The 13,317-nt window shown below is 39.4% G+C and overlaps 1 protein-coding gene across 6 annotated transcripts in view; it reads right to left on the bottom strand.

Annotated features, from left to right (window-relative positions):
* LOC137131342 (carboxyl-terminal PDZ ligand of neuronal nitric oxide synthase protein-like) overlaps positions 1 to 13,317 on the bottom strand; it is a 142,970-nt gene that overhangs the window by 83,539 nt on the left and 46,114 nt on the right. For all 6 annotated transcript variants that reach the window (XM_067512460.1, XM_067512455.1, XM_067512458.1 and 3 more), the window contains one exon: positions 9,525 to 9,583. In XM_067512460.1, the coding sequence (XP_067368561.1) occupies positions 9,525 to 9,583 (59 nt within the window). The remainder of the gene's footprint in view (positions 1 to 9,524; positions 9,584 to 13,317) is intronic.

Raw genomic sequence — 13,317 nt, 5'->3', positions numbered from 1 at the left:
TTTGAGCTCTGAATTTTTAGACAAAACAAGAAATACAGACATCACAAGCAGTTTCCGGAACTTCCGTATTTTCTTATATAAACATAAATCATTAAAAAATTATTAACAGACCACTACCGAACACCAGGACAGTCTTACACCAAATTTGCTTACATGGTATAGAACTGAAATTAAAAAAGAAAAAAAAAAGGTCACCTATTACCTATGGTCACCTATGCATTGTCACAGTATGAAGAGAGCATCAGCTGTTCTCAAAATCAAAATTAAAACATGACTCACTGCGAGACATGAACTGCAGTTTAATTATGTAATAATTAACACAGAATTACAGTATGTGCAATATTACACAAAAAAGGCAGTACTTCACTACTAAGTGGAAAACCTTCCCAGTCCTGGTTGTGACTCCAAGCTATTACCACCAGCTGTGTTTACCAACTATGTTTGCATCAGATACTTCTAACAAATACAGCGCGTCACACTAAGTTGGTTTCAGCTGTTCAGTCAGGTTGTGATATTATTTTACGTAATGGATACATATGTATTAGAACTGACTCAAACAGTGTCTTCGCACCTGGATTAGGGTAAAAAATAAAGTTTAAAAAATAGTGCTTGAAATACAAAAGTCATGAGGTGTGGTTAAGCTGTATTAAAATTCATGCACACAAGAGTTTATTTTGTACAAAAGAAACCACTGATAACCCTCCATGTCCACCTTTGAATCTCTAATAAGGACTGCACCCCACACACTGTGTTTTCTGGTGCACGAGCATGTGCACATTTTGTCCAACAACATACTACTAACCTGAATGGTTAGCAAGAGTAACACTGACAAGGACCAAATCTAACAACCATGCTTAATACAAGATGTTATATTTATCATATCAAATGATGCAGCTTGAAGAGATTTTGGTTTACCTGTACAGTGAACCAGTAACCTATTGCACAGAAACAATGTTGTGACGCACTGTCCATGCGCAGGCATGCTCGTTAAAGCAGGAGATTCAATGAAATTCACAACATTAACAGTCATTTAATCTAGCCACTGACACAGGAGGCACAAAGATTGTCTATGTGTGCACTGATGCTTAATTCGCGTTTGGATAGATGGTAGAAAGCTGGACAGCTTTGTGGAATAATCACAGAGTGCACCAGGATCAACAGGATGGGTTGGCAACCACAGTTTTAGATTATCACTCAAATATTCACATAATGTTTTTACTACTAAAACTACTTTCTACGATGGACACGGTCCCTTTAAAAAATTTTCACTAATGAAAAAATATTTTTTAGGCTTATTTATTTTTAAGCAAGAAAGATTTCCCTCATTTACAGTATGAAAATCAAGGCACAAACAATGTGTGAGCATTTTGTCTGTAATGAGTGTAGTAACCTTTATATCTAAACTCAATTACCAGATCAATGCAAGAAGGGCATTGTTCAGGGAGATAAACAAAGCTTCAGAGTATTGTGCCTTAAGATCAAAACTCGGCAGCAAGGCTTTTACACAGGAGCCGGTAGAAGATCCCACATCACACTGGTTTTATATTTTCTTCACTGGTTACCAATAAAAATATAGAATTGATTTTAAAATTGGGCTGCTCACTTATAGCACCTCATGGCCAGGCCCTTATGGCTTCCCTAGAGAATTGAGGTCATCAGCTCAAAATCTGATTGTGGTCCCTAAAACCCTTTTTAAAACTCAGGGCAACCTTATTTTAGTCAGTGACCCTGTCTTCTTCAGACAAGCTTTTAGCTGACTGGGCCATTATGGTTGCATCTTTGTTATATCTTTGCAGCAGCTCGCCTCATTTTTAAATCAGCCAAAAAAGAACCATGTCACACCACTGTTCAGATCTCTACACTGGTTCCCGTAGCTGCTCACATCAGGTTCAAAGCTCTGTCTCTTGCTTACAGGGTGGTTAACTCAAAAGCTACTGATTGCCTCAATTCACTCATTCAATTCTACAATCCTTCCCATCCGCTGCGGTCTGCCAACGAACGGTGTCTGGTGGTCCCAGCACCACACCGAAGACACCAAGCAAAACTTTTCAGCGCAATAATCCCAACTCTACACGCTCGTCAAACTCACTCCCAATCAAATTTGACTGTACAGTCCATTAGCTCAGTTCACAGAGAAAAATGGAGGAAACTGTTGAGATAGAGGTTGTATGGGACTGAACGAGGTTATGGTTGAGCAAATATGTATGCACTTGTGATTGTGTGTACACATGCATAATGATTGGACAGTGAAAATCAACATGGCACTGGAGGAGTACACAAAGATATCAGAACAAAATGTGGGAGAATGTTGGTGTGCGCACTATTTCACAGTTAGCTTTCAGAAAACAAAACATGAGATTGACTTTATTTAGGTGTGTGTGAACTTTTCACTGGAGGTTTTACAGTAAGAATTAAGGGGCAGAGCCAAACACTTCTGATGCAAACTACTGATTCTCAGAGGATGATTGCAGTTACCACAGTTGATCCAAAATACTCCATGAGAGATACTGTGTATACACATGCACACACACATAACGCACAAACTAAGAAAGAAACACTGCAGACTTTTTATCTAATGTATCTGTACCAACTGCTGTCGGCTCGCATTGCCTTTGATCCGACTGACAAGGGGCAAATTAACTCACTGCAAAGACAAAAGCAAATGAGCATGTAGCAGGAACATTCTGCACTCTGTAAGACGAAGAAAAAGGGGATGACCTGGAATGATGTATGTACAAAGTGTAGACAATGCAGCGTTGGTTTACTAATACCCATTCACATAAACCATCTATGAAGTGAAAGGATCTCAATACATTGTGAAGCCACCATATTTTAGCAGAGTTTTGGTCCAGGGGAAATGGGGAGACAGCAAATCCATTCCTTAGTTAACATTAGCTAGTTGTATATTTTAGAAGAGCAGGTGGTTGTGTCATACAAGCGTATGTCCAACCCTGTCTTCTAAAAAAAATATGTTCCTATACAACTAAATTGCAAACGCGATTACATTTTTGTAGGGAACATAATTATTACGTACAATCCACAGGCTTTAGCAAGGTTGTAGTCAAACAAACTGGACATTTTACTGCAGGATTGCGTATTACGGCAGAAAACATAACCAGATTTGTTGCTGGGAGATTGGATATTTTGGCGGACAAAAATATGTTGTCTGGTAACATTTCATTGATATGTTCACTATCAATGTATATGCAACTCAACATTTATGTTACATGACAGAGTATTGTCATTGTATTCACACGAAACGTAATTGCTTTAGTTGTATAGGAACATAATTTTTAGGAGACGGGGTAGGTATGTCACATGTCAAGTAGTAATCCTTGTCCAGAAAAATCTGCATGCAAATAAAGTAAGACCTACGATTAATCAGTAAAGAGTCCTTTAGCAGAAAACCAACGCAGTGTGCAGAAAAGTGACAGGATACATTAAAGATAAACGTCAAAGTCAAAGGTGGATTCTTAAAGTAAACTCTTAATTTAAGGTTAACAGTTTATAAATGACTGATTTTGAGTTTGAGACTGATGAGATTTTGAGTTTGAGTATGCATTATAAAGATTTTAAGTACTCTGAACATGGTTGAGGTGTTCTCTAGCCCTGAATTGGTGGGCGGCCTCCAGTCATATAACTGCACGTGTGTGTGTGTGTCTCAGACACAAAGATTTGTGTGTGTGTGCTTTTCAAACTGGATGTCTGTCTTCTCTATTTGGTGTCTGGGGAGGTTTGTGTTCACCTACATCTTTGTAAGCGTGGCTAAAAATAATAAATAAATAAATAAATAAATAAATAAATGGTGCTCAGGCTGTCAGTCTGATGTGTGTGGGTGGGTGTATGTGCTTGATCCAAGGGATTCTGATACTCCTCTGACTGAGTTGGTCTGTTGTTTCTGCCCTGAGGCTGCAGCTCTCTGGCAGGTGAAATATAAAACACACAGACACACACACACACACACAAGCAAACACATTCTGTTTGTATTCAGAGACAAAGAATAGTGATTCACACCTGTGAATTTTAAGTGACAACAGCAAAGGCAAGGTGATTTCAAGTTCTCCATGCTGGCTTGCATGCAGACACATGGCCAGTTTTCCCTTATTTCAAGCAGCAAAGATCAACACTAATAAAACAACAATAACTACGATATTATGAGAATTTTTTATTGAATTTTATCCTGCAGCATTTTATTGTTTTATCAGTGAAGTGGTATTATAACAAATATTCTTCATTTTGCTGGAGAGTTTGAGATCTGTCAGATAGTGACTACCTGGCTATAAAATGACACAAAAGCCATTAAAGCACATCAATTCCAGGACGTCTTTTAAAAAAAAACAACACACACCTCTATGCTGCTGCTAATGAAAAAAATGACAACATGAACTAGCTATGTTTTTTTGGAGGAGTTAAATCTATTATGGTCTAATCTTTATTTATATATAAATCTGCAACATTCTTTAGTCCTCCATGATTTATCCCCACAAACACCTAAAGGTTTTTCTTGATATGTGGTAAATGAGACAGTGAGCACAAGATCTCTATTCTCTTTTTTGTATAATATAATTAACAAAATAATTCTCCAAATACATACCATTTAGTAAGTAAAACATTTTAGGATATTATATTTAGGTGTAGGAAGTTTTCACTGTATGTAGCATTTTGTTTTTGTAAATTGACTTCACCCTGAAGTTTTTGTGCCTAATCCAAACACTGTCTCTTTACATATCATAACCCTAAATTGTTTTCCCCAACGCTAACCCAGATTTTGTGTGTATGTAAAGTTGTTTCCATGGTGTCAAATGGTCAATAGTGACACCACAAACTACCTATGGTATCTATATATGCCAAAGGATGTAAAAACGCAGCACAAATTGACAAGTTATTCCCCTGCTGCCCGACTACTCTATACTCCATCTTATTTTCTTCCTCTGCTGATACAGCTATTTTCTTTTTAGCAAGGTAATTAGAACTAAAAATCAACCTGATGTTGTTTCAATGAAGGGGTTAGTAATCTGATGACATAATGGCTCAATTAATCACATCTCATCTGCGGTTTTTCCAAGTCAGTTTCTTCAGAAAGACTTGCTGCCACAGAGGGTTTCAAGAGCTGCACGATTTGTTCAGTGACTGGTTCAGTTTATCAGCAAATGACGACACGTACAACAAATCATCACTTGGTTGCAGTGTTCTTACCCGACTGCCCAAATGACTACTTAATTTGCAAAACTGAAAGATTTGCCTTAGCAGATAGCTTTTATGGCTAGTGATCATGTTGATTTTTACATGTGAAAGTGTAAATGTGATTGGGTTGCATTACTGTTATGCCATCCCTCCGTCTGATTCTGCATGAGGGGCGGACAGCTTCGATTGCTGTGAGCCAGCAGCTGTAAAAGGAATTTAAAGCACTCAGCTAAATTCTCCCAAATGATTTACACGCACGGCATCTAGCTGTTGTGAATCTTAAAAACACACACAGGAGTGTTTTAAAGCTGTACAGGGTCTTTGATGTGCAGTTTTCACGCTACATCTTTAAAGCTAATACATAAATGCAAATATCTTAACTAGCTTAAGGACCACATCAATTCCAACATAACACCAAAAGGTTATGTTTATACCATGTTTTCTCACATAGGGATTTCTTCAAAGGTACCCTTCTGAATTACACTGACAATATACAGCTGATGTGAATGATAAATATTTCCAATATTTAAATTTACAAACTGATCCTTCTATTTTACAACTTGACAGTAAACTGCGTAGCATCTGTTTCCAAATACAATTTTGACAAACAATGCTCAAGCTGAGCTGCACCCCCTGCATACTGATAAGGCTTCCAGTCTAACAGAATTGAAGAGAAGGATATTGATTTTATAAGTTTTTTGTTGATTGACGTTCAGGAAGTAAAGACCAGAAACTGTGGCTATTCAGGGCGACTGTGGCTCAGCAGGTAGAGCACTTGTCCACCAACCAAGAGAATGTCAGGAGGATCAGGTCCCTTTCAGACAAGTAACCAACAAGGAGATAGTCCATGTGAAATGTGTTCTCACTTGTGAAGAAATACTCGGTAACTGGGCAAGGGGTGGTGATTGGGTACTTCGAGTAGGGGGCAGAACATGACATGAAAAGAAAGTTGTGGAAGTGACAGTGGTTTACTACAAGCACATGAGAGATAGCGGACGAGACTACCCACTCACCAGTAATGTCAGATGTTGTTACGTTGATATCAATAGTAAATGTGTTAGGACGTATCCGCAGTATTTACCATAGAATGAAAAACAGTATACAGGAAAGATGAAAAGAGAATGTATTTGGCCGGTTTGGCGGCAGTCGCAGGAAATGGCCATCATCAACACGCCGAATCACTCATGGTGAACCCTCCGGAGTGTTACATCCTCTGACTATAAAGCATTGGTGGGTAAGAGTGTAGCCAGACAACACAGGATGGTGGTGTGTAAAATGATGCTGGTGGTGAGGAAGATGAAGAGGACTAAGGCAGAGCAGAGGACGAAGTGGTGGAAGTTGAAAAAGTAAGAATGTCGTGTAGTTTTCAGGGAGGAGCTGAGACAGAATCTGGGTGGTTTGGAGGTGCTTCCAGATGACTGGACTACTACAGCTAATTTGATCTGGGAGACAGGTAGGAGGGTACTCGGTGTGTCATCTGGAAAGAGGAAAGCGGACAAGGAGACTTGGTGGTGGAACGAGGAAGTTCAGGAGTGCATACAGAGAAAGAGGTTAGCTAAGAAGAAGTGGGACACAGAGGACTGAAGAGAGTAGACAGGAGTACAGGGAGATACAGCGTAAGGTGAAGGTAGAGGTGGCAAAGGCCAAACAAAGAGCATATGAGGACTTGTATGCTAGGTTGGACACTAAAGAGGGAGAGGTGGATTTGTACAGGTTGGCCAGACAAAGAGATAGAGATGGGAAGGATGTGCAGCAGGTTAGAGTGATTAAAGATAAGGATGGAAATGTATTGACAGGTGCCAGGAGTGTGATGGGAAGATGGAAGGAGTACTTTGAAGAATTGATGAACAAGGAAAATGAAAGGGAACGAAGAGTAGAAGAGGTGACTGGTGTGGAGCAGGAAGTAGCAAAGATTAGTAAGAGTGAAGTGAGGAGGGCGTTGAAGAGGATGAAGAGCGGAAAGGCAGTTGGTCCTGATGACATACCTGTGGAGGTATGGAAGTGTCTAGGAGAGGGGGCAGTAGAGTTTCTGACTAGTTTGTTTAACAAGATCTTGAAGAGTGAGAGGATGCCAGAGGACTGGAGGACAAGTGTACTGGTACCAATTTTTAAGAACAAGGGAGATGTGCAGAGCTATGGCAACTACAGAGGAATAAAGCTGATGAGCCACACAATGAAGTTGTGGGAAAGAGTAGTGGAAGCTAGGCTAAGGGCAGAGGTGAGCATTTGTGAGCAGCAATATGGTTTCATGCCTAGAAAGAGTACAACAGATGCAGTATTTGCTTTGAGGATGCTGATGGAGAAGTACAGAGAGGGTCATAGGGAGTTGCATTGTGTCTTCGTACATTTAGAAAAAGCGTATGACGAGAGAGGAGCTGTGGTATTGCATGAGGACGTCTGGAGTGGCAGAGAAGTATGTTAGAGTGGTGCAGGACATGTATGAGAGCTGTAAGACAGCGGTGAGGTGTTCTGTAGGTGTGACAGAGGAGTTCAAGGTGGAGGTGGGTCTGCATCAAGGATCGGCTCTGAGCCCCTTCTTGTTTGCTCTGGTGATGGACAGGCTGACGGATGAGGTTAGACAAGAATCTCCATGGACTATGATGTTTGCAGATGACATTGTGATTTGTAGTGAGAGCAGGGAGCAGGTGGAGGAAAATCTAGAGAGGTGGAAGTCTGCTCTGGAAAACAGAGGAATGAAGCTTAGCCGCAGTAAGACAGAATACATGTGTGTCAATGAGAGGGACCCAGGTGGAACAGTGAGGTTACAGGGAGCAGAGGTGAAGAAGGTGCAGGACTTTAAGTACTTAGGGTCAACGGTTCAGAGCAACGGTGAGTGTGGAAAAGAGGTGAAGAGGCGAGTGCAGGCAGGTTGGAACGGGTGGAGAAAAGTGTCAGGTGTGTTGTGTGATAAAAGAGTATCAGCGAGAATGAAAGGAAAGGTGTTTAAGGTGACCTTATTGCATGTATACAATCATATAATGCATATATACTGGTGCTCCTCAGGGATGTGTCCTCTCCACTCTGCTCTTCTCTCTCTACATAAACGACTGCACCTAATGCAACTTAAACATTAAACTTCTAAAGTATGCAGGCAACACAACTATTATCGGCCTCATCAGAGATGATAATGAGACTGCATACTGACACGAGGATGATCAGCTAATGCTGTAGTGCAGTCTTAACAACTTGAAACTGAACATGTGCAAGACTGTAGAGTTGATAGTGGATTTCCAGAGAAGCCCCCCCACACTGCCACCCCTCATCATATCCTCCAGGCCTGTGTCAACTGTGAAATCCTTTAAATTTTGGGGGTCCATTTTTATATTGTCTGCATTGTTACTCCTCAAATGTGTCCTTAAGATTAACCAATGACAAAATCAAATTCCTTGTATGTGCTAGCACACTTGACGTTATTAAATCTGATTCAGATTCTGAAAAGGTGCTATAAAAATAAAATTGCTACTGATGTGGAATGATACTATTTAGATCACTGTCTTGTAGGTGGCTAAAAGATAACAACATGTCATAAAGACCTATTGGTTCAGCTCAGCAGATGACAGCAATCGATCAATCGGTCTAAAGCACTTCGCTTTACCAATCGCTCGATGCTACCCAGGCTCCTCAGAGAGCAAAACATTGTGACTGTAATATTAAAAAACTGTGCATAAGGATCATGAAAACTCTGAGTTTCCAAGCTCAGAGGTGCTTACACAAACAGCTGGGCAAAATCCATCATTCTGACAGAATCCTTTCCAAAGTCCAACTAACCGGGCTCCTCTATGCACTTCTGAGCTGTAACCACCACTGAGAGTATCACTCTGCTCTGTGTGTGTGTGTGCGCCTGTGTGTGTGTGTGTGTGTGTGTGTGTGTGTGTGTGTGTGTGTGTGTGTGTGTGTGTGTGTAGGGCCTGGCTACGCCTATGAAAACACACTGGGAAAAAAGATCAAATCAAACTTTCCTGCAGCAAAGAGACTGAATGAATATTTTGAGATAAGATATTTTAAATAGTCTTCAGTCAAACTGAACGTGTGCACCAAAATAAAAATTAAAATAAAATCATAAAATAAAACTCTCAGTGTGAATTTGGCATAACTATAAGACAACACATAACTACACAAAAATTTGATATGCAATACTTCCTTCTCTGAAATGTCAATGGTTGCTATGGCAGACACAAAATTTCCTGGGCCACCACAGTGTATTGAATCGAGCATTGGTTAATATGCTTTTGGTCCTACGAGCCATTGGAACTGAAGTCATTACAATTAGAAAGAAAACCTAAATGTCATATTAACTTCAAAATAAAATTAAATGTTGAAAAGTCAGATATCCAGCTCACCTGTAAATGGGATCCTGCATCACAATCATCTTGCTCTCATCCCACGTCCACTCCTTCTTCTTCATAAACAAACAAAATACATTTTTAAACAAATGACTAAAGGTGAATCAAAAGGCTTTTTGTTTTGTTTTTTTTAACTTTTTTACATTTTTCAATTTATCTGTGTGTTAATTTGGTTACATCTATATTCTAGTTTAATGTCACAATCAAAATGTCAATACATGAGCTCAAAGGAATTATTCATATTGATCTGCACAGACCTTCATTGAGTCAATCATTCGAATCGTATCTGTCTGAGGTCTTTCATTGTATTCTATTTACATCTCTGTTTGGCAGAGGCAAACAGTCACACTTGACATTTCCACTTTCTAATCATGAAGCCAAACAAGAGAAGAAAACAGGTGGAGGAGAGACAGCTTCAAAGTGTGTTTCCTAATTCCTTAAACTAAATGTTGTTGCATGGAATATGTAAAATAAACGTATACTTACTGTAACCACCAGCTAAAATCCGACATACCAACATGTATAGAAATATGTTAAACGGTTTGGTCTTATATAGCGCATTTTTACGAATTGGCATTCAAAGCACTTTACTCTGTTTTTTATTCCCCCATTCACACTCGCACACAGATGGGGAAGCTGCTTTTGCATTAGATGTGCATCACAGTTTTGAATCCCCACATTTTGTAAGTGTAAATGTTTGTTGTCAATAAACCTGGCAAAGGCAGTTTATCTGGCTGTAGTCCCTTTGTCCTGCTGAAAGAGAGACCCACAGACTGCTGTTGCCACCATTGAGATAATCTGCTCATGTCTCACTTTCAGTGTGGATTTCTAATAGTTTTATAAAAGTGTTTACTGTATGCGTGGTATTTAGTAGCTAGTTCTTTGTCCTGCATGCTCTTTCTTTGTGTGTTCCTATCCTCATAAGAAAGTTAACTGTGTATCAGATATAACTGAACTCAACTATAACCTGACCACTGCACTGTGCCAACAAACAGTGTCTGGTGGTCCCATCGCCACACAAACAACACCAAGCAAAAGTCTTCGGCTCAGTGATCCCATGATAGTGGAACAAGCTCTTCAGCATAACAGCCAAACTCCCAATATTTTAACTACTACTAAGAACGTCTAAAACTTTTCCACAATTTCCTATCCTCCTAAATCTAAAAAAAAAATAAAAAATCCTATGTGCTCTTTTTTGCATTCATCTCACGAAACACTCTGAGATAATGTTTTCGCCTTGTCTTAGATTTTTGCTGCCTTGTTACTTACTACTAAGTAAAAACGTTGACGAACCAACTAAATGTAAATGTCATATGGGGTAAAAATATTTGATCATAGTAAACCTACAGATGCACTTAAATAACTGAGCATTTAAAGTGGTATAATGGATAGGCTGCTCCTTTAAGGGCCATTTAGAAAACTGAATTAAGCCGCATTCTACTGAGACACTAATGCATATCTAGTTGCAACAAGACAAGGTCACCCCCCTTTTTTCCATACACTCAGCACAGAAAGCCTTTCTACGCAAATTTTTCATTTTAATTACCTGTTGGTGTACTACATAATTACAGTAGTAATTACAGTCTTGACTTTGGTGAAGCTGAACCTTTCAGGAGATTTTACTTAGATTTAAAGACATCTAACAAATACTAGTTAAGATAAATATGATAAATGAGACATTGGTGGTGACTTCATAGCTGTGGCAGCAGCTGGTGAAACTAAATTCTAATACTAATATTACTGCCTGCATAGTGATGCATGCACCGAATTAAAAAAGCCTATTCATTTACTGTCTATTCATTCTTCCCATTTTTTTTTCTTTCCCATTGCCAACACTGACCTTTTCATAGCCATGGGTTGTCATAAACAATCCCATTTTTGAGCTACTTATCTTCCTATCAACATGCAGACTGGTAAAATTATTTAACACAAGCCTCTGTCTGAATGAAGCAATGCCCATGTAGCCTAGACAGTCTCTACTGCCATGCTGCATGTTAAATATATTTCAGAGTTTAGAGTAGAGGACAGTAGTCTGATACCTTGGAAAACAGTGAATAGCATCAAGTCTGGACTGATAAATTAAGGTGGAAATCTAAATGCTGGAAAGGACAAACAGCACTGCTAAATTAACTCCACTATGTTTCCACCCTATGGTTTCTGTCCTGTGAGACATTCTGCACTTCCTGGTGACCCAAGTCAGTTCAGGTCTGTCTCTGTGGTTTACAACTGTCAGCCTAACCACACCTGGAAAAACATCAACTTGTCTCCAGTTTTGGCACTCCCCTCTCCATTTCTTTAAGTTTTCTCATCTTTGATTACCCTACTCTCTCTTCATTGTTTCTTTATGCTTCAACATCTCCCTTTATTTTCATCCACATCTTTTCTCACACTTTCAAATATCTCTTAAAGCCTTTGTCAGTGTCTTCAATCTAATTAAGAGCAAAACTGATCATCTCCTTCTGCAAAACACAACATACAGAAGTGTATGTTTGGCCAACTAAACATCAAGTGTGTTAGGACCTGAGTCATTATGTGTGTTATTATTGTTATGTTGTCTTTTTCTCATCTTTGTGTGTTTTGTGTACAGTGTGTCTGAGGGGGGTTGAACCGGAGGTGGCCGTCACAGATTTGAACTTTTTGTCACCACCTAATTGGACAGGATGTCAGCAGCCCTTGGCCGTCCACTTCTTTTGCTTGGGAAGGAAAATAGTGGTGGAGCACATCTGGTTATGTCTAGGTTTCCCTAGACCAGGGGCATAACAAGTGTTTAGCACAAATAGCAACATCACACATTTTACTCTTATAAACAAGGTTATAGTTGTCTAATAGTGTAAGTGAAACATTTTTTGGCCTTGGCACAATATGTAAAATATTTGAAAAACAAACAAATTGTGCCAATTGCAAGGTTGACATCATTATCCATAACTGAAGATTTACTGTCAACTTTATTTATACAGCACCATTTTACAACAGTCATCTCAAGGCACTTTACATAATAAACTCCAGACTATACAGATCAGTGCTCAGTGCAGTCTGAGTATATAGCATAGGATTCCATAGGTTCCATAGGAGAGGAGCTTGACAACTAAAGGCTCTGAATATTCAACTATTGTTAGATTTGTTCACTGGGCAACTTTCAGTTTTTCAGTTTTGATATTTTTATATTAAATTTTTTTCTTCCTAACAGAAAGATGCAACAGGTTGATGAGGTTGATGTGGTCAGTGACACTACCTGTCATTTCTTAACTATCATAGCTCAAGGGTTCGAATCCACAATACATTTTATCTCCATCATGCAGCCAAATTTGATTGATTTACTAGTTTAATCCGTTTTGCTGAAACCTATGTGAATGCTGCAGTAGACATTTTACAACTATGCAGAGGAATGAATTTGATATGAAGAAGATTTAATCTGAATATTAATTTCCTGGTTTGTCAGCATGGGGTCCCGAAAAGCCATGCCTGCCACACATCTGTCAGTCTCACGAATGTGAATATCATCGGGTAATCTGAATGCCCAGTTTAACACTGATGCTCCTAGCGAAATCCTGATGGGGACGTGTGTGTTGGCTTCAGTATCCCACACAACTGTGCGGCAATAGGTTATCTTCTCCACTTCTTTCATGTTCATAAATTCTTCTGCACCACCCAGTCAACTTCAGTCGTAGTAGAAATAGGTTTCCTCTCAGGAGGATTTACACTCAATTCATGACTGTAGCGCCATTCTTGTTTCGATCCCATCAGTTCTGGTCACATATCGAAGTGTCCTTGAGCAAGACCCTGAACCCCA

Source organism: Channa argus, chromosome 8 (assembly GCF_033026475.1).
Source record: "Channa argus isolate prfri chromosome 8, Channa argus male v1.0, whole genome shotgun sequence".
Lineage (NCBI taxonomy): Eukaryota > Metazoa > Chordata > Actinopteri > Anabantiformes > Channidae > Channa > Channa argus.
The sequence above is the reverse complement of the archived record's forward strand: the minus strand, read 5'-3'. Positions and strand labels throughout refer to the sequence as shown.